At 37.9% G+C, this 19778-nt stretch overlaps 1 protein-coding gene across 1 annotated transcript in view; it reads left to right on the top strand.

Moving 5' to 3' along the window:
- LOC133528841 (uncharacterized) overlaps positions 1–19778 on the top strand; it is a 107895-nt gene that overhangs the window by 67252 nt on the left and 20865 nt on the right. The window contains exons 2-3 of the mRNA XM_061866722.1: positions 6098–6194; positions 16230–16286. Coding sequence (XP_061722706.1) covers positions 6136–6194; positions 16230–16286 — 116 coding nt within the window. The 5' untranslated portion in view covers positions 6098–6135. The remainder of the gene's footprint in view (positions 1–6097; positions 6195–16229; positions 16287–19778) is intronic.

Below are 19778 nucleotides of genomic sequence, written 5' to 3'. Positions count from 1 at the left end.
CATTGTCCCGGCATTTATGTCACGGATCCTGGGAACTTGGGATACACTTGGCAACTAATCCCATTTTACGAAAGCGACTGCAATCTGACCTTCCAACCCTGAGGGTAAACTAGGCCTTATTGGGATTAGTCCGGTTTCCTCACGATGTTTTCCTTCACCGAAAAGAGACTAAAATCACAATTAAACGGTTTTATGTCTTTATTGTTTTGACTTATGGGTCTGCAATTAAAATCACAATTTCAAAACATTTATATCTAAACCTTGGTCGAGTTAAATATTACACTAATAATCCACTTTTTTTTATTTAAATATTTTTCTTATTATTCCCTTGCCCAGGCCCAGTAACATGCGACAGTGCTATCTCATTTACTCCGATACAAATAGACAGTGTGCGCGCTTTAGGTATTGACAGCCTCTTAACATGAATAAAAATATTTTGACACAATTTGTTTTACATCAACCACAGATTTAATTATTATAAAAGTTAGGAGCAATGAAATCTGTTATTCGCTCCTAATTTTTACACGGTGAAAAGCGGTGCTGGCCGAGTGGATATGGCGTCCGACTTTCAATCGGGAGGTCGGGGGTTCAAATCCTGGCTCGTACCAATGAGTTTTTCGGAACTTATGTACGAAATATCATTTGATATTTACCACTAGCTTTTCGGTTAAGGAAAACATCGTGAGGAAACCTGCATACATCTGTGAAGAAATTCAAAGGTGTATGTGAAGTCCCCAATCCGCATTGGGCTAGCGTGGGGACTATAGCCCGAGCCCTCTCGCACATGAGAGGAGGCCTGTGCCCAGCAGTGGGACGTATAGAGGCTGAATTATTATAATTTTTACACAAATAAAAATCGAAAAAAGTCGTACTTAGGGCCAAAGCTATGGATGATATACTTACATATATATATATTTTTTTACCACGTCAGTGGCAAACAAGCATATGGCCCGCCTGATGGTAAGCAGTCACCGTAGCCTATGGACGCCTGCAACTCCAGAAGTGTTACATGCGCGTTGCCGACCCTTTAAAAACCTGTACACTCCTTTTTTGAAGAACCCCATACTGTATACCCTCGGGAAAACCTCGGCAGGGAGCTCATTCCATAGCCGGAGCGTCCGCGGGAGGAAATTCCTCTTAAACCGCACAGTACGCGACCATTTAGGTTCTAGGGTATGAGGATGAACACCCTGCCGACGGCGAGCGGTGCGGTGATAGAAAGTGGCCGTTGGCATCATGTCAAACAATTCTTCAGAGCACAGCCCATTGTACAAGCGGTAGAACACACACGAGGCAAAGTCTCTCCTTAGACTTAATGTCAATATCGAAAGAGGAAAATGGTCGTAGAAGGTCCGATCAATCAATTATCTTCATCCCACACAGAAAAAGTAAGAAGCTTGTAATACTTTTGACCAAATAACTTTTAAATATTTCATGGATATATACCTACTTATTACACCTGCAGTTTCGTAATTAATGAGTTCGAACCACAGTAGCTAATTGATCGATTTGGTAGAAGTAATTTATTTTGTTTTAAACCTAAAGTAGAGATACGTTATATAAGGAATATATTTACCCCAAACTGTTATAAGAAATAAATGATAGATAATATTCATCCGACAACCGGTTTGGCCTAGTGGGTAGTGAGGTAGTGACCCTGCATACGAAGCTGATGGTCCCGGGTTCAAATCTTGGTAAGGGCATTTATTCGTGTGATGAACATGTTCCTGAGTCATGGGTGTTTTCGATGTTTTTAAGTATTTATAAATATTTACATATTAAATATATCGTTGTCTGAGTACCCACAACACAAGCCTTATTGAGCTTACTGTGGGACTTAGTCAATTTGTGTATTAAAGTCCTATAATGTCCTATAATTCTTATTGACAGATTGCAAGTAGAATTGCCCAGTAAAATTGCAATTTCCCTGTATAGTTGATTTTTTAAGGTCAGTTTAAAGCTTAACAAAGGCATGATATATTAATGGTTAATTGTATAACAAGAGAGCAAAGTTTTATATTTCTTTGAGTGCTTACTTTGAGTCCCGAAAGATTCTATAATATTGAGCGTAGTAAGGGACTCAAAAGTGCACGAGATGTAAATAACTTTGATAACGTGTAGTACACTAAAATTTTCACGCCAGCATTGAGACCATATTTAGAAGATAAAAATACAACCTAAAAACATGTAATCCGTCTTCATCACTATTTCACTCATGTTTTCTTAAGAGGCTGTCAATACCTAAAGCGCGCACACTGTCTATTTGTATCGGAGTAAATGAGATAGCACTGTCGCATGTTACTGGGTCTGGGCAAGGGAATAATAAAAAAAATATTTAAATAAAAAAAAGTAGATTATTATTGTAATATTTAACTCGACCACGGTTTAGATATAAATGTTTTGAAATTGTGATTTTAATTGCAGACCCATAAGTCAAAACAATAAAGACATAAAACCGTTTAATTGTGATTTTAAGACCAATCTTTGCAATTATTTTCTATCGAGCCGATTTCGTTCAATCGTGTATCGAGTACGACCACGGTCTTTGAAATATAATTAATATGAACATATATTTTTCTTACTTGACTAAAACAAATAGTCTTTCTTAAAAAACTGTTTAAGTAACATCAATTTCAAGGACATTGGGTGTTGACAGCCTCTTAAGGTATTCTAACAATTAAGTTTAGGTAATTATCGCAATAAAACAAAAGGAAATAAATTTTAATAAAATAAAACGACAACGTTTATTTGAAAAAAAAAATTAAGATACGATCCGAATTGTGGATACAACTTTTCATAAATTATAGTAGAGATCGTTTAAAGTAGAATTATTTACTTTGCGTAACAATTATTTTTTATTATTTTGAATCATTCGTTTGCACGGGACTCAAAGCACTCGAATAAATATCAAACTTTGCTCTCTTGTTGTACAAATAACTATTTCATTCCTCATGCTTTGAAAGTGGGTCGTTGTAGTTCAAAGAAGTGTACAGAAAATGACACATTTCATTTATCAAATCTAACATGACAATACGATTCAATTCATTCATGATAATTCGATTTTTATATATTATGTAGTTTACAAACATGATAGTTCTCATAAGTTATGACGCACACAAATTTCACGCGGTCGTTATCGTGAAATTTAATTAGGGAATTAGGCGTGTATGGCCTCCGTTAGTGGATTACGGCAGTTTACCTAACCTACAAGGAAGTACTTTAGCCGAGGGTGTTTTATCTTCTGTGTTTAATGGTCGGTTTATTATATACACCAAAGATATATATATATTTATATATATATATATATATATATATATATATATATATATATATAACTCTGTTTAAGACAAAAAACCGGTCAAGAGCGAGTTCTCGCGCACCGAGGGTTCCGTTCAAACTTTCAATTTTGACGACCGGTCTGGCCTAGTGGGTAGTGATCCTGCCTACGAAGCTGATGGTCCCGGGTTCAAATCCTGGTAAGGGCATGTATTCGTGTGATGAGCTTGGATAGTTGTTCCTGAGTCATGGGTGTTTTCTATGTATTGAAGTATTTATAAATATTTATATATTATATATATCGTTGTCTAAGTACCCTCAACACAAGCCCTATTGAGCTTACTGTGGGATTTAGTCAATTTGTGTAATAATGTCCTATAATATTTATATTTATTATATTTATATTTATAATGTTCTAATGTAACTATAATCACGAAAGACTTTTGACCAGAAGGATACTGTTACCATAATTGTGTACAGCGCCATCTATGGGCAAATTGGCTAACTAATTTGCACGATCTGTATGTATCATAGAGAAAGAAGTACATAGAGTGCTCACTCCATACATCCGTTTTGGTACCAAAACGCTTATTATTAACCGACTTCAAAAAAGGAGGAGGTTCTCAATTCGACTGATTTTTTTTGTTTGTATGTTACTCAATATACAATTTCCGTGAGTCGCGACACCCGAGACATCTTAAGTACTTCTCGAGATATTTTGCAATGTGACAGGCGGACGGACGGACGGACAGTCGCACCATAAGGGTTCCTTTTGTACCTTTTTGGTACGGAACCCTAAAAAACGCTAATGGCCTAACTTAAACTTAAATTAAATTAAATTGGTGTCTATTCATGGATCAACACTGATGGTTTCCATTTGAGACTGCACAACACCGCTTCTTGTACGGGCAGTCTAGTCTGCTCAAGGTCATTTTCAGGATACTGTTGATGCTGGCTCTCATCCTGCGCACCCTGCTCTATGGACGATATACATCAGTTTGGGTATACCTACTTACTATAAAGTTCATAAGAGCAATAAGCAATGCACCACCACTTAGAACATGTAAATGATGTAAACCCTTGTTCAAAAAACTCAACCTTACTTTGCTATCTATGTTTGTAATAATTTGTAAAAACATCCAGAACTATTCACACAGTTAAAGAGTGTATCGGCCCGATTCGAAGAATGAAATACGATAAAGATAAGTTCTGGTTTAGATAAGTTCTCATTTAGATATGGTTTGTATGTCGTACAATTGACAGAAGCAGCTCGATTCGAGCAACCAACGTCAGTTTGACTTTAAGCGCGATTTGGAAACTTATCTTCTATAGGCCGGATCTTAAAGCTGCCGCGGATGTGCTCGTTTCTAACCCTATCAAGTAGAGTGACACCTCCTGCCCACCTCAACATCTTCATTTCTTTTGTGTGCAGTTTTGTGGTATGGACCTTCTTCAGAAGCCAACATTCAGCGCCGTAGGTGAGAGCCGGACGGATTGCGGATTTTTACACCTTCCCCTTCACACGTACCGGCATTCTGCTGTCGCATAGCATACCCGATAGTTCCCGCCTCGGTCTCGGAAGTCGTCGATCTCGGAAGATTGTGATTTGTGATGAACTTTTGTAAATACTAACACCTTTTGCACTCACTTTCATGCAATAAAAAAATTATGAATTATCATTCTAATACCCAGAAAGGAAAACGAGGACTACCTTTGAACGGACAAGCGGTCATCCCCTTTCCTCTTAAAGTTTTCAGAATAGGTCGTATGCATGTCAATAGATATCGTTATGCAAACTGTCTCGCGTCAATCCCTTGAAGCTGTCAACCGTGGAATAGTGGACGCACTTCCTCTCGATAACCCGGTTCGGTCCGCGACCGGAAACGGGAGATTTTTGCAAGTATCCCGTATCATGGGTTGTGGAGGGGAATGGGGGAGTTGGGCAATGTGACGGCTATGCTATATGATGCGATGTACGAGCTAAATATGTCATGTGTGGACACAGGTGTTTTTATAAAACTGAATATATTACGAATATACATAGAATATATTATGCTGAAGCGATCGACCATAAAAAACAAAGTGATTTGTTAAGATTTAGTTAGTGGAAAACGTTTTCTCCCGAAATGGAATTTCATAGAAAAGTGACCGTTATTTCGTTTCGAAACGCTATTCTTCCCTATTAATATTGTCTGTGTAACAAGCCGCGCGTTGCAGTACAACTCGGAAATTGAATCGAATCGAATTCTGCGGGAATGCCGATTGCATCGTTCAATCTGCCACACAAATCACACAATTATACAAACCCACCGAGGCTCTGAGAAAATAAGGGCGTCCGCTAGCCGGCGCGGGTGCACGGTGCTGACGTACGCACGCGGGTGCAACTAAAAAAAAACTATTGAAAGATTATCCTCTACCCGCGTCTTCGACTACGTCTAATGATGATTATTGATACAGCTATCGTATGTCCTTCCACGGGCCTCAAAATATCCTCGTACCAAATTACTCCGATAACAACCCATAGATGGCGCTGTCCTAAACTAACTCATGTTCACTAATACTGTTAAGTCCCGCTAGGTGGCGCTGTATTAAAATCCCTACATTTTAGTTGTCACTGATACCGACTATACGTCCGTCAGGACGCTCGCCCAACTGGCAAGATCTACTGTTTAATAATAATTATTCCCCCTAGATGGCGTTGTACTAAACAACTTATTTTTCAGGTAGACGTTGAGTGTTGTGTGAACGCTCGACCGATGGGCGAAACCTCCTGTTTAGTTATAATTATGCCCCCTAGATGACTAAACTCCCTATGTTTCAGTTGTCGTAGACGCTGACCGCTGCGAGGACGCTCGACCGATGGGCAAGACCTCTGGCGGACGAGATCCACCACGACCACAGCGGATAGCTCATAGAAGGTAATGAAATAGAATAGAAATAGAAATAGAATAGAATTTGTTTTATTCATAAACACAAACAGTAATAGACAGACATAAAAGAGAACATAGTGAGAGTAAAGTGTCACGAAATGGCCTCATCTCAGCATGTTGCTGGCGACTTCCAGCGCTGATCTTCCGATGAGACCATCGAGTGCGAAATAGTCACGGAAGGTAACAGAAAAAAGGAAAGAAACATAAAATAAACATGACGAACATAATGCTGTTTTTCTCAAACTTGTAATGAAATGTTGACATGACTTACTTCAAATTAGGTTCGGAAATACTACATATCAGGTGCGATGAGTGAAGATGATTATGTAAAGGAATTTCATACAGCCTTACACACCTAGGCCTGTAAGGCAACCTTCTTTTGTTTTTAAACGTCAAATTATGGCACGTCATTCAACCATAAAAAAACCTATAAGCTAAATTCTGCCGTTATCCTTTTTTTCTTTCTTTGTGTTTGTTAATACTATTTTTTTTTTCAGTCATGCAGAAATCTTTATAGGGCTGTATCTCCTAAACCGTGCGTCGTAGCGCCAAAATAATTAAATTTTTGGTCCCTTTCAATACCCCACGCACTGAATAACCTATCACATTAGGACATGAAACAATCATCATCATCATTCTATTTTTTATTTTTATTTCATTGCAAGTTCGAGAAAAGCACTATACAAATCTCGGCGAGAAACGGGGTTGCCGGCCGCGTATCCCTATCCGACCACGCTACGCTCGGCCGTCTAAATCTACTTGGCTTGCAACCCTTCGTTTCCCGTCCTCTATAGTAATGTACTATTCATCACACTTGCTCGACTTAGTTAAAAAACCCTCTTTTGCAAGATTTCACTTGTCCCGATGAACAGTTCAATAATTTCTATAGTTTACAATGTGTACAGACAGCATCAGACATATCGAAGCGACCAAAAATATCTGAACACGATTTTTAACGTCTTTATAATAGGAAGTTTGTTCAGATATTTGCGAACACCTTGGCCGTTCCATATATCTGATGACAAAGATGTGTAAAAAAGTACATGGGAAAAGTATCGATAACTGAGCTTACCGATATAGGTAACTCCAACCCTGTCATTTAATTTTGATCCCAAAAATGCTATATCTGGCTGGTACTACTAATACAGTCACCAACATATATCGGAGCGGCCACGGTGCTCATAAATATCTGAACACGCCTCTATTGTCAAGGCGTTAGAGTGCGTGTTTAGCTATTTTTGAGCGCCTTAGCTGCTCCAATATATCTGATGGCGACGGTATTGCAAGCATTTCAGGGCCGGCCATCTGCCGTACGGCTACGCTCTCAATACGGTACCGTTTATTGTATTTTTAGAAACTGATCCGGTCCATCCGTTTTGTTATCTACTGATTCCGTGTCAATGATGTGAGAAAGTATGTGGTATGCGTACACCAATTTAAACTGTTGCGATGTTTACACATTATTATTTGCGTAAACGGGGCTTAATCGCGTATTTCATTCGGGACGATGGTTTTAAGATCTTATCCACACATAAGCCAAAATCGCCGATTCTGGAACACACCCAGTATGCAAAATGTTCAAGTTCATAAGCAAGTTACATAAAAAAGGGCAGTCTATACGTCTCTGTTATATTGTATCATATACTTGACTTGGTACATACTAGTTATGTATTCTGTAGCATTAGTTTATGAGACTGCTTGCTTAACAGTCTAGACGGGATTGATTTATTTAGTATAAATTTCATTTTGGCACTTGGAGAGACTGTACGCCTTCAAATCTTATTAGTATTAGTACTCTGACATTGGGGACCTTTTACCGACCCAGATTTAATGTATTTTTCATGTCACTATATGATGTTACTATAAATGTTGTATAGGCTTGTAAAAGAGCCCTTGAGGCCTACTTGCAGAACAAATTTTTTAATTGTGAATTTTGAATTTCAAGGCCAAGTGCGTTTATTTCGAAAAATTCGCTCATTTAGAAGATGTTGAGTTGAGGTCAACTTTAGCCAGTATTCTTCGTATGGAAGGTAGAGGCAAGGTACAGAAACTCCTTAATGTTAAAGAATTCTTCGGAATCATGTGGATAATTCCGTCATTCAAACGTCGTTGGTAATTTTAAAACTTATTCGACGTGATTAATCTTTCGTAAATAATAATATTGCATTCTCAGTCATCATAAAATATACAGGGAACGAGTAACCATAGACTTCTCTTTTTTTTTTTCTCATTAGCACCTTTTCTAAGAATTTATAACACTGTCGTCTGGCCTACGTCGCTATAATTTTTATGATAACTAAAGAGATTATCAATTGGCGCAGATGGATTCTGGCGGCCATTTTGTTTCGGTGACATCTGTCAAATCTTTTGTTTATTGGTCAGTATGCCGAGGAATCTCTGACAGAGATTCCTCGGTTTCTCTGTTTGAGCGCCATCTTCATAGCCTCGTGATTGATTCCTTTGCTCTTTAATATTATTTATAGTGTAATATCGATAGCTTATTATACAGTAAACTAATGTGGTAGTATGCAGTTAATCTTGAAACACATTTAACCATCATTTTGGAGTCAACGGCCAGTAGTCCGCGTGCTACTTGTAAAGTCCAGCTATCGATTTACAAGAGCTAATGAAATCACCGTACACTGTCTTGTACTAACCGTACAATTTTAGTCGTATTTAAAGCTCCTTATACCTACTGGCAAAATAAGACTAGACTGAAGCCATGATTTGAAAAGAATGAATGAATGAATAATCGAATACAATACATCGCTAAGTTAAAGGAAAGCAAAAAACAAATTAAACCAACAGGGCGTCTTCGAAGCCATACGAGTACATTGAGGAATGGTTTACATCACTTTTACACGTGTTTTTACCAATAATATCGACTACATTGTAGTAATCTTACAAATGTCTACGAAAAGAATTAAAACAGTCTACATCCACTTAAACATTCACGTAATTTTAGACCATATCCTACTCACAATTAAGATTGTAATCGAGTGAAAACATTATAGATATATGACGTCCCGGATCACGAATTGCAGAAATATGAATAGGAATCGTAAACATCTTTGGATCAATTGAGTTTATTTCTGTTAGTCAATCGATTGTGAATAATTTGGTTCAATGTGTGTGTATCTAGGTGAGATATGCTAAGAAAATTCACATGTAATAAAGTAACTATATCATATGTGAATATTTGTGTACATATTATGCATATATGTGTATGTTGACGACTTGTCTGGCGTAGGCGGAAAGGACCCTGTGTAAAAAGCGAATGGTCCTAGGTTCAAATCCCGTTAAGGGCATTTATTTACTTGATGAATACGGATATTTGTACCGGTGTCATGGATGTTTCCTATGTATTTAAATATTTTATGAATATTTAAGTTATATATTATGGGTTAGAAAGAATAAATAGTCCCCCAGTTTGTTCTGGTAAAACAGATGTCACTTTATTTCACTACATGTTTTGTGGTCAGAGAGTTGTCTACCTATCGTTAACTTTCCACGACCAGAGTTACGGAGACGTGCAGCGCCATCTGTACCAGCTGTTAAATACTAAGAACTAATTTATCTTACTATCTTCTCCCATCCCATACTACCCTTATAATATCTTATACCTTTAAACGAGCAATTCTTGTATATATACCTATATATATATATATATTTCTGTGATCTCGGAAACGGCTCTAACGATTTCGCTGAAATTTGGTATATGGGGGTTTTTGGGGGTATACAATCGATCTAGATTAGTCTTATGTTTGGGAAAACGCGTGTTTTCGAGTTTTCATGCGTTTTTCTTCGACGCAGAATATGGTCGCTAATTTCGTAGTGCCGGCCACTGTCCGTCTGGTCCAGCGGGTTAAGACGCGGACTGCTAAACGAGTGTTACGGGTTCGAATCTCGCCCGGTGACCAACTTTTGTTTTTTTTGTTATATGTTATATCACCACCATATTACAATAAATAGTTATAACCGAGCAAAGCTCGGTCGCCCAGGTACTTTTTCATTATTAATGAATCTTTGCTATAATCAATATCTGGAAAATGGAGTATTAAAAACGTGTTTAAAGCAAAAGAGGTCGTTGTTTAAAAAACAACCGTTTAGTAGCATGAAAGGCGCTGCCTTGTCGAATTAACTTCAAACATTGGGCACGCGCATCGTAAAGCGCACGTTTTGTTTGAGTCTAGGCCCGATTCGAAGAATGAGATACGATAACGATAAGCGCTGGTTTAGATAAGTTCTCATTTAGATATCGTTTGTACATTATGTCGTATAATTGACAGAAGCAGCTCGATTCGGGCAACCAATATCACTTTGACGTTAGAAATATCGTACACAGCGGAATCGAAAAAAAACGTCAATTTTGACATGTCGTTTAGTTACCGATCTTTTAAAGATCTTTCCAGGATCTTAAACGTGTCTAATCATTCTTCGAATCGGGCCGTCTGTCTGTAACCGATGGACGAACTTCAAACAATGCTCTTGATCCTGTTTATTTTTTTTATGATTATTTTTTCAGTACTTGAGACTCAAATAAGAAAAACGTGATATCAAAAAGATAAAAAGCCAAAAGGTAAAAGGTAAAATGTGATCCGATTTGTGAGTTTAATTGTTTCGATTTCGCTGTGATCCCAATAAGATCTATCTACGATATTTCTAACATCAAAGTGACATTGGTTGCCCGAACCAAGCTCCTAACCTAACCTATGTACGCCTGCAATTTCGGAGGAGTTACATGCGCGTTGCCGACCCTAACACTCCGCACCCTCGTTGAATTCTGGCAACCTTAGTCACCTCATGCTAATTTTATTAGATCCGACTTTTAGATTTTTCATATAGTCGTATTTTGACTTACACTCAATGCTTTTATTTTTTTAAGTATGTATATTGTCTCAAGTTCAGCTCCATAACGCGTATTTTAGTACTGTTATAGGCAAAACGTCGTATCTACTGATACACACCTCACAATGTGTCGACATTTTAGATACATAAAGTCTCAAGTCACTTACCGCCAACTACAAAATCGAAACATGTGAGAGGCAAAAGTATGGAAAAAGAGGGATGTGAAAATAATGCTTCACAAAAATAAAGAGACTCATGAAATCCGACCTTAGGCACTTTCTGTATTTTGCAACCAAAGTCAGTTTCTTAGACATATAATTTACTATTTTTATTTATTACCGTTCTGTTAAAATGTCATTTTGGTCGTATGTTCATATCCAACCTTATGGAATTCGTGTCAAGAAATATGTATTTATCACGGAACAATCTTACACAAATCGAGCTCAATAAGGCTTGTTTTATCCTCTAGTGCCCCCCCCCCTCCTAATACTGGTACTAATTACTAACAATGAAATTAAAATTATTATGAAATTTAATAGAATTGCTTTTGTTTTATTTCGTTCGATTTCAAAATTCAATTCAATTTTGCAACATCGTACAAAAAAGTACAATACAGATAAAAGTTTATGTTTAAAATTTAATCTCCAGCTTTCCAATCGAAAAGCGTGAACCGTCAAAAATAAACTCACCAAAAATAAACTATTAAAACACACGCAATCCATCTCACTGGCCCCGTTACATGACATTGACATTTTAATCTTTTACCAGAATTTAAATATATTTACCGAAGCTAATGAGTTTTAAAAATACGGTTATTATGTGTGTGATTAGTTGGATTAGATGAATTGGTCCTTGTAGTGGTTAATAGTACATTTATCACTGGGACGATTTGGACTGGTTCCAACGGTGGACGTGGGGAGACTGGGAATGGGTTAAGATGCGTCTACGATGGTGCGTAGCGGCATTGTGGCATGCCACATTATTTATTTATTTATTACCTTTTTGATTTTTTGTTCACAAGGGTCATTACGATGCTTAATAGTAGATTATACAACAAGAGCTTAAAGTAACCCATTTTATCCGAGACAATTAATCGGTCTGAGCGTAAGCGTGCACTGATATAGGTCGAGGATAAAATGGGCATTTATGCCCTAGCTATATACTCTCTCTACATTTCGACTGTGAGGAAAATGTACAGAAACATCAAATATTTAAGGTGGCCGCGTGACGTGCTCTCTTACGCCGGCAGCCAGCTACAGCGGTGGCAGCGGACTTTATTACTAAGTCGATAAGGGTTTTAATAGATGAAAACGGCTTAAAACCGTTATACTATGAAAACGAACAAAAGGACTTTATGCACTAAAGCACCAAACACAACTTTATGCCGCTTACTTGATGTTTATAGATCAAGTTTACGAGCATGAGAAGTGAAAAATATGAAATAAAACGTCGCGGCTGTTATGCGTCTCTCTGGAGTTGGTTCTAAAAATGGCGGTTTCGTGTGGCTAGAAGTCTTTGTTGCGTGCATTAAATTAAAAAGTGGAGGTATCGAGCTGAAATTAACCATATATACTCAGGTCTACAGCCCCTCGAAGCTGTGAAAATCAAACTTCTATGTTACCGTAAATAAAGATATAGCCGTTTATGCTGCATAAAAGTATATTTTGACACTGTCACGGGAACCAAAATTCAATGGTACTTCCCGTTGACCACTATAATACAGGCGAAATCTCAAAACCATAAATTTGTTAAAAATAAAAATAATAACTTAACGTCTGTACGTAACCCTCGGTGGGCGAGCCCGAGTAGTACTTGTCCGGTTTTTATGTCATTCTTACATGTTTCAACAAAGGCTAATATCATTAAAAACTCACACGGAAAATTTAAACTTAACCTACTTAAAAACGAAATATCTAAATCTAAGGTCCCTGAGGCATAGTGCTAAAGATACTGGCGGCATTTCCACACTTCCATTATTTTGATGCATGTCGCAAGCCGCATGCGATATGCACAGTGTAAAATCAGCTTTACCATAGGTGCACTGCCGTGAATACTTTATACCCCCGTTTGACACGTTAGTTTGAAAAATTCAGTTTGTGGAGTTCACACCGAGCGTATGGGTCTAAAGTCAGCACGTGCTGACACGAGGTCTTGCGGCATACAGTAGGCGTGTGCCTGAAGTCGGCATGCGGCGACATAAGGCATTGAGGCAAGATAAAGGGTTATTACATGTATCCGGTCGCCGGACTTTGCTGAGAGGGACAGAGAAGACTATTTGTTAGTTCCCCCTTGCTCTTAGCAGCAAGTCTTCAGTGTAAGTAAGATATCTAACAGGTAGTCGTAATAGGGGTCATCAAATGATCAAGTAGAAACGGACAGCGATGGTTATTTTATTTTAAACGGACCCTTGAGAAACTAATTGGCGACCCCAGCCCTATACTCATTCTGACAGTGATTTCACTCAATGTTAGAAAGAAGAATCAAAATAAGAAAGTACATTTTTAACATCATAATTTGGAAATCAATAGACAATGCTAAGTAAACACACAAAACTAGGAGTTAAACATGAGCTCCAGATCCCCACTCAGCATATTGCTACGGCAAGATTTTAGTGACAACTTTAACACAAATACGGTCACAACACAGAACACAAATAATAAACTCTTATGAAAAATCGATAAAAATGCCTTATTTTAAACTAATTTTACGGTTGACACTTAGGCACGTGTTTTTAGTCACTCGCGCGACATTTTCATCATGGACCCGGGTACGTCCTTAAACTACGTCCAAAAGAGAGGTATGGGCATTGTGAATGTCATCTCGCTTTGTGTGGTAGGGCACAGGCACAGCCAGTGGATGTCATTCCAGATCTAGAGCAGAGCCCAACTGGAGAAGTACCTCCACCTTACAGAAAACAGCAGCCAAATAACACTAGACCCTACTCATAGTGTTGTGTTCCTGCCGGTGAGTAAGGTTGCCAGAGCTCAATGAGGGGGGGCGGGTTTAGGGTCGGCAACGCGCATGTAACTCCTCTGGAGTTGCAGGCGTACATAGGCTACGGAGACTGCTTACCATCAGGCGGGCCGTAGGCTTGTTTGCCACCGACGTAGTATAAAAAAAAAAAAATCGGAGAGCCTAGGTCTCGTTTATCAAGTCTCGAGTGTTAATCGTAAAATTAGTTTAAAGTTAATATGTCTCACAATAGTTTAAATTCGATGAGTGCCTTTACTTCATAAAAACGAACCAATTGAGTCCTCAACTCCTCATTCACCAAGTTTTTTTAGTAGGTTTACGAGTTTTAGAAGACGCTACAGTAGTTTATGGAATACAGATATGTACATACTAATATAGCTGTTGCTCACGACTTCATCCGCGTGGATTTATTTCCCCAAACACACTTTCACTATTTAGGGACTAAATATTCAAAAGAACTAAAATTATTATTAGGTTGTTTGGAAGAGATGGCTCTTTAGCAATAAGATCGCCTGTTGTCTGCATCTATCATTAATCAATTGTTTATATTTAGGTACGCTGTATATTATACTGAGGTGTGCCAATAAAGAGTATTATATCTATCTAATATTTTCTATTCCTACTAATTTCAAGTCCCCACTCAAATCATTCTTGTTACAAATTTTCAACCTCTTTTTAACCCTATTAGGGGATTAATTTTTCAAAATCGCCTCTTATTAACCTATTGTGCACATTAATTTAAATTTTCTATCTTTTTAACCGACTCAAGATTTCAAAAGACGGAGGTTCTCTATTCGGTTGTATGTTTTATAGTTTCGGCTCTGCGTTGATGAATCAGCCAGTCAGTCAGGACACACGCATTAATATATATGCGTACTTAGATAATAAATCATAATTTTGTTAGGTCTATCGTGAATATATTTTGTGACCTTTATTTTCAATCAATTCGCGACCGACTCCGTAAAATCTTTTTTTTGGTACTTATGTGTTCTAACTGCAAAAGTTTTAAATGTTATACTTACTCTTACCTATATATGCATGTATATATACACATATACATACATGGACATCATAACCTTTCCCGTAGTCGGGTACGTGGGTCGGGTATGTGTCATTTCCCGCACTCACGCAACTACCCGACTACGAGAAAGATGTAAAAGAATTTCATTATTATATTTCATTATTATTAGTCTAGCTTCTTTGACAAGAAGAAACCATTAAATCACTAGTAAAGAAAACATAACACCGTCCGTAAGTCCACAGCATCGAGTCTGCAACGACAAGATAACGGGTCCGGCTTTCGTGCCGGCCAGTAGGAAATGATAACATTATATGACAGAATACAGTTAAATTGTTCTAGCTTAGGAACAGTCAGCATTGTGTAGTGACAGTTAATTCCCTTTTACTACAAAAGATTTACATTACAAGTAAAGAAGACATAATATAACGTCCGTACGCAAGGCATTTTGTCTGCAGCGAAATAACGGGTCCGCAGTGGTGCCCGCCAGTTGGAATTGGCAAAATTGTATGATAGAATATAATTTAGTAGTTCTAGCTAATAGTCCAAGATCTCAGGAGCCGCTAGACCTTACTTATTTTCTCAAGAATAAAATGTATGGGATAACCTTGCACATTGTATAAATCTTCAATCTTAATACAACCGTTACTGTCAACGAGTAGAAAAAAAAACAATTTTACCATTTTGTTTATATACTTGGTCAAGCAAATCTTGTCAGTAACAAATGGCGGCAAATTTGAAAAATCGCGGGTTGCTACACTGTTTTCGAATAATTCCAAAACCTCGTGTCATCTGTGTTTTATCCGTGGAATGTGGATTGTGAATGACAGCCATCATGTTTGTTTGTTTACATTCTGAATCGTTGCTATTTGAAGAGAAATTACTGCTGTCACCATTAAATACTAATATATTAAATAAGCTTGTGCATGAACTTAAGCAAAGTCAACCCTACAATATACAGTCACGCTCGTTGATCGTAAATATTTGTAAAATTTGAGGTTTGGTTCGATGTACATTGCTGCTTTTCTTAGCGCAATACCAACGCAATACTGCTTTATGAGTGTTGCCCTACTTGACTTTGCTGTACATTGCTACTGGCATACTTTGCTTGACAGACTATATGGTTCATGTAAAAACTCATTCCGATAACTGGGTCCGACTCTAAACGTGTTTCTCGCCGTCAGATGTCAGCGTCCGGGGAGTGAGCTGCGGCGCAGCGTCGCCCGAAAAGACTTGCAGCTGTAAGTTTAACACCATGGATGTTTATCATTGCACTCGGATATGAGGTATGTGGTGCCGAGGGACCTTGAACGCCATGAACCAAATAAACATTAGCTTGTATATGTGTCACGTATATTTTTATCTACATATCTATACCTTAAATTACACAGCTAATTGTCAAGTATACCTTGTTGCTAATACATAAGAGTTACTTGCACCAATCCCGGGGTTAACTGGCTACACCTGGAGTTACTGTGGTTACTAGTACAATTTGACACTGGTATACGGTTTAACCGGCTAACCGGGTTATCTTATCTTCTAATTACCGGGGGCCCTTGCGGATACACTTCGATCCATAGGGATCTTTTGTGTAGTTGCCCCCTAAGGAAAGACCCATTACCAACCGGGTTAGTGGGATGGTGCAGGTGGCCCTAAGTCTCCGGCAAGCTCGGTCGAGTTTCACCTTCCAATACAAACGGAGTTTCGTACTCATTTTAAAACTACGCGTTGGATTGTAATGAAATGTTGCACATACAATGACATGAGGGCTGAAATAAGTTTATATTGCTCCTGCTTATAACACAAACGAGAGGTCGTTCTTGGGACGACCGACTGGTAGCCGTCCGGTGAGTCGGCCCAGGTAACGCTGGGAAAACATTGTGGCGGTCCTGCTTCAGCTTCGCGTCAGTAACTGGGAAGAAGTTGCGCAGGATCGGGACAAGTGGCACGCTCTCGTTTCGGGAGCCAAGATCATTTTTGGATCACTGAGTTAGTTTTAGTTAATTAGTAGTAAAACAAACGGAACAGAGCAAAAACAAGTTTTGTATGAAAACCTTAAATCGCTGAATTTTGTTAACTATGATATCTGAGGCTATATAAAGTAATTACAGCAATTTAGCGTGTTGTTTTAAAATGAGAGCTTAACTAGGTTTGTATGGAGAACGGAGCTTGCTGGGGACCCTTAAGGTACATTACCTAATGATCAGTTAGATTGTTCCCGTTTAGGCATATTCAGTACATAAATGCTTGTGCCGCACACTGATGGAATACCGCTTTTGGTATACCCCATTTCATTTACCATGGCGGGATCCTACTTGAAACTGCACAAAGAGAATCATAATGTTGATCTATTGTTGCTTTACAAGCTCTGTTCTTCAAAACCAGCGTGTGGTCAAATAATAACACAAAGTATCAACACTGGACAGTTACATTTAAGACACGACGCCAAAAAATACTTTGCTGGGTATCCTTTGTCGTCACAACTTGTACTGTTTTCGCCTAATGACCGTCTCAAGTGGAATCCCGCCATGGTAAATGAAATGGGGTATAAGCCATCATTATACCATAGGATCTACGAAGTCCTCACCAAATATGATGCGACAATTTTTATGGAAGAACTTTTAGATAAATAGTTACAGCAAAATGTTTTTGAAGTAAGTTTTTTTGGCAATTAATGGTTTATTGGTTCATGGTCATTGACTAGATGTTACACATGGATGAGACCCTGGCAGTAGACGAATTTACCAAGATTATCTTTTTTTTTAATATTATATCTACCTATCACATATGGTTCTGTTTGTAGGCCTGCAAGAGCGGGAGATCTGCTGGAATGAGATTGTAATTACCTTTATTACTCTCCCATTTTCGTAGACCTCCTGATATTACAAGACTGAAAACTAGACTATTGAGTACCAGGTTTTAATCTGTGTGTCCTCTGTCTTTGACATATTCGAAAAGGGGTTAAATTGAAAATTTTGTTATTTAGTGGTTAATAACTGTCGTAAACTGACCATCCATAGGTAACAACTAGTCTACAAAAATACCTATTTACAATCATGATAGGCTTTGCGCATCTTTAGGATTCATCAGGATAAATACTAACAAAATTACATGAATAAATTTATCCTGGTTTGTCATTGAATGTTGTTTTCCTTTAAACAGTGCTTGATTCGTTTTGAGAGCTTGACTAGGATATCTAAATTTATAATTTAAGTATATGTCTCATTGGATGTAGTTTTCTTCATTGCGATGATGATAACATATCAGATTATCAACGTAGTGACTTGTTCTTGAATTTTTCTAATCTCCAGATCAATGAAAATCGAAGGAACTTGATTGAAATAGAGAGGACGTCTTAGTAAAAAACTTGCACTTTAGTTTGACATCCAAAATAGATGGCGCTGTACTGGGCTATAAGTTTTGCGTGCACTGAGTCAAACGTCAACTTTTGATTATCAGTGTTACCGCAAAATTGTCTTAGATTGTACATATCTTAATCATTGTACCTTTGATGAAAACAAAGGATTCATAGAAAGTAGGTAAACTGTGTCCAATTATTCTTGAGCCTGAATCGGTCATTAACGCCAGAGGTTTTTTTACTTAATAAATTATATTCATTCATTCGTACCTCATAATATATTACCTATAATGACTAATCGGATCAATAAGTTATTTCCGAAACACATAAATTATGGCAATGCCACTCAAAATTATTTATTGTAAACATAATTCTGCTAAAACCATCTAAATTTTATGTTAAGTGAAACAGTATAGTCAAGCTCTCTCAAGACCGTATTAGATCACTAAAGTTTAGATACCTCTCTCAAATATTTAATCATACTTTATCTTCAATGAGGCATAAAACTTAAGTGTTCAATACTGTCCTTAATCTCAGGGTCTGGCATAAGTTACAACGCGACTTTTACCGTAAACCACCCAACTATATGGATTCGTTCCCGATTCGCCGGATTCTTGTTTTTCCGGATTCCTGATTCGTCAAATTTATTAGTACTTTAGTACGTCACAATCCGACTAAACGAGAATCCGACAAAACTAAAATCCGGCGAAACAAGAATCGGGTGAAAAATATCCGGCGAAACAAGAATCCGGGGAATCGGGAATACATGTTGTCCACTACTACAACGATGGTCCACAAGTAGAACACATACCTAATTAACTTAATAAAAAAAAAAATCCTTTCATTAAGAAAATATTTGGTGTTAGAATTGGCATATACGTACATTTTGACGACCGGTCTGGCCTAGTGGGTAGTAGCACTGCCTATGAAGCCGATGTTCCGAGTTCGAATCACGGGGGGCATTTATTTGTGTGATGAACACAGTTATTTGTTACTGAGTCATGGGTGTCTTTTATGTACCTTTATAAATATGTATTTATCTATATACGTATGTATATCGTGGCCTAATACCCATAGCTTTGCTTAGTTCGGGGCAAGGTCGATCTGTGTAAGATTGTCCCCGAGTATTTATTTTATTTATTTATTGGCAAATCCAAACAATAAAATAATCTATACTAAGATATTCTAGTTAGTTTTGGGCTATCGTTGTGAGATTGTGGACTATTGCTGAGTAGTTGCACAGTGCCGCCGGTGGGACAGACAACACCCTTCTAGAAAAAAATGCGTACCTACAGTCCGAGCTAAATCTGCGCCGACATAAACTTTGTACTGACAAAGTGGGCAAGCGCTTCTATACACGCCAAATTTTCATTTC

Source organism: Cydia pomonella, chromosome 1 (genome assembly GCF_033807575.1).
Source record: "Cydia pomonella isolate Wapato2018A chromosome 1, ilCydPomo1, whole genome shotgun sequence".
In the NCBI taxonomy this organism is placed as follows: domain Eukaryota; kingdom Metazoa; phylum Arthropoda; class Insecta; order Lepidoptera; family Tortricidae; genus Cydia; species Cydia pomonella.
The sequence above is the reverse complement of the archived record's forward strand: the minus strand, read 5'-3'. Positions and strand labels throughout refer to the sequence as shown.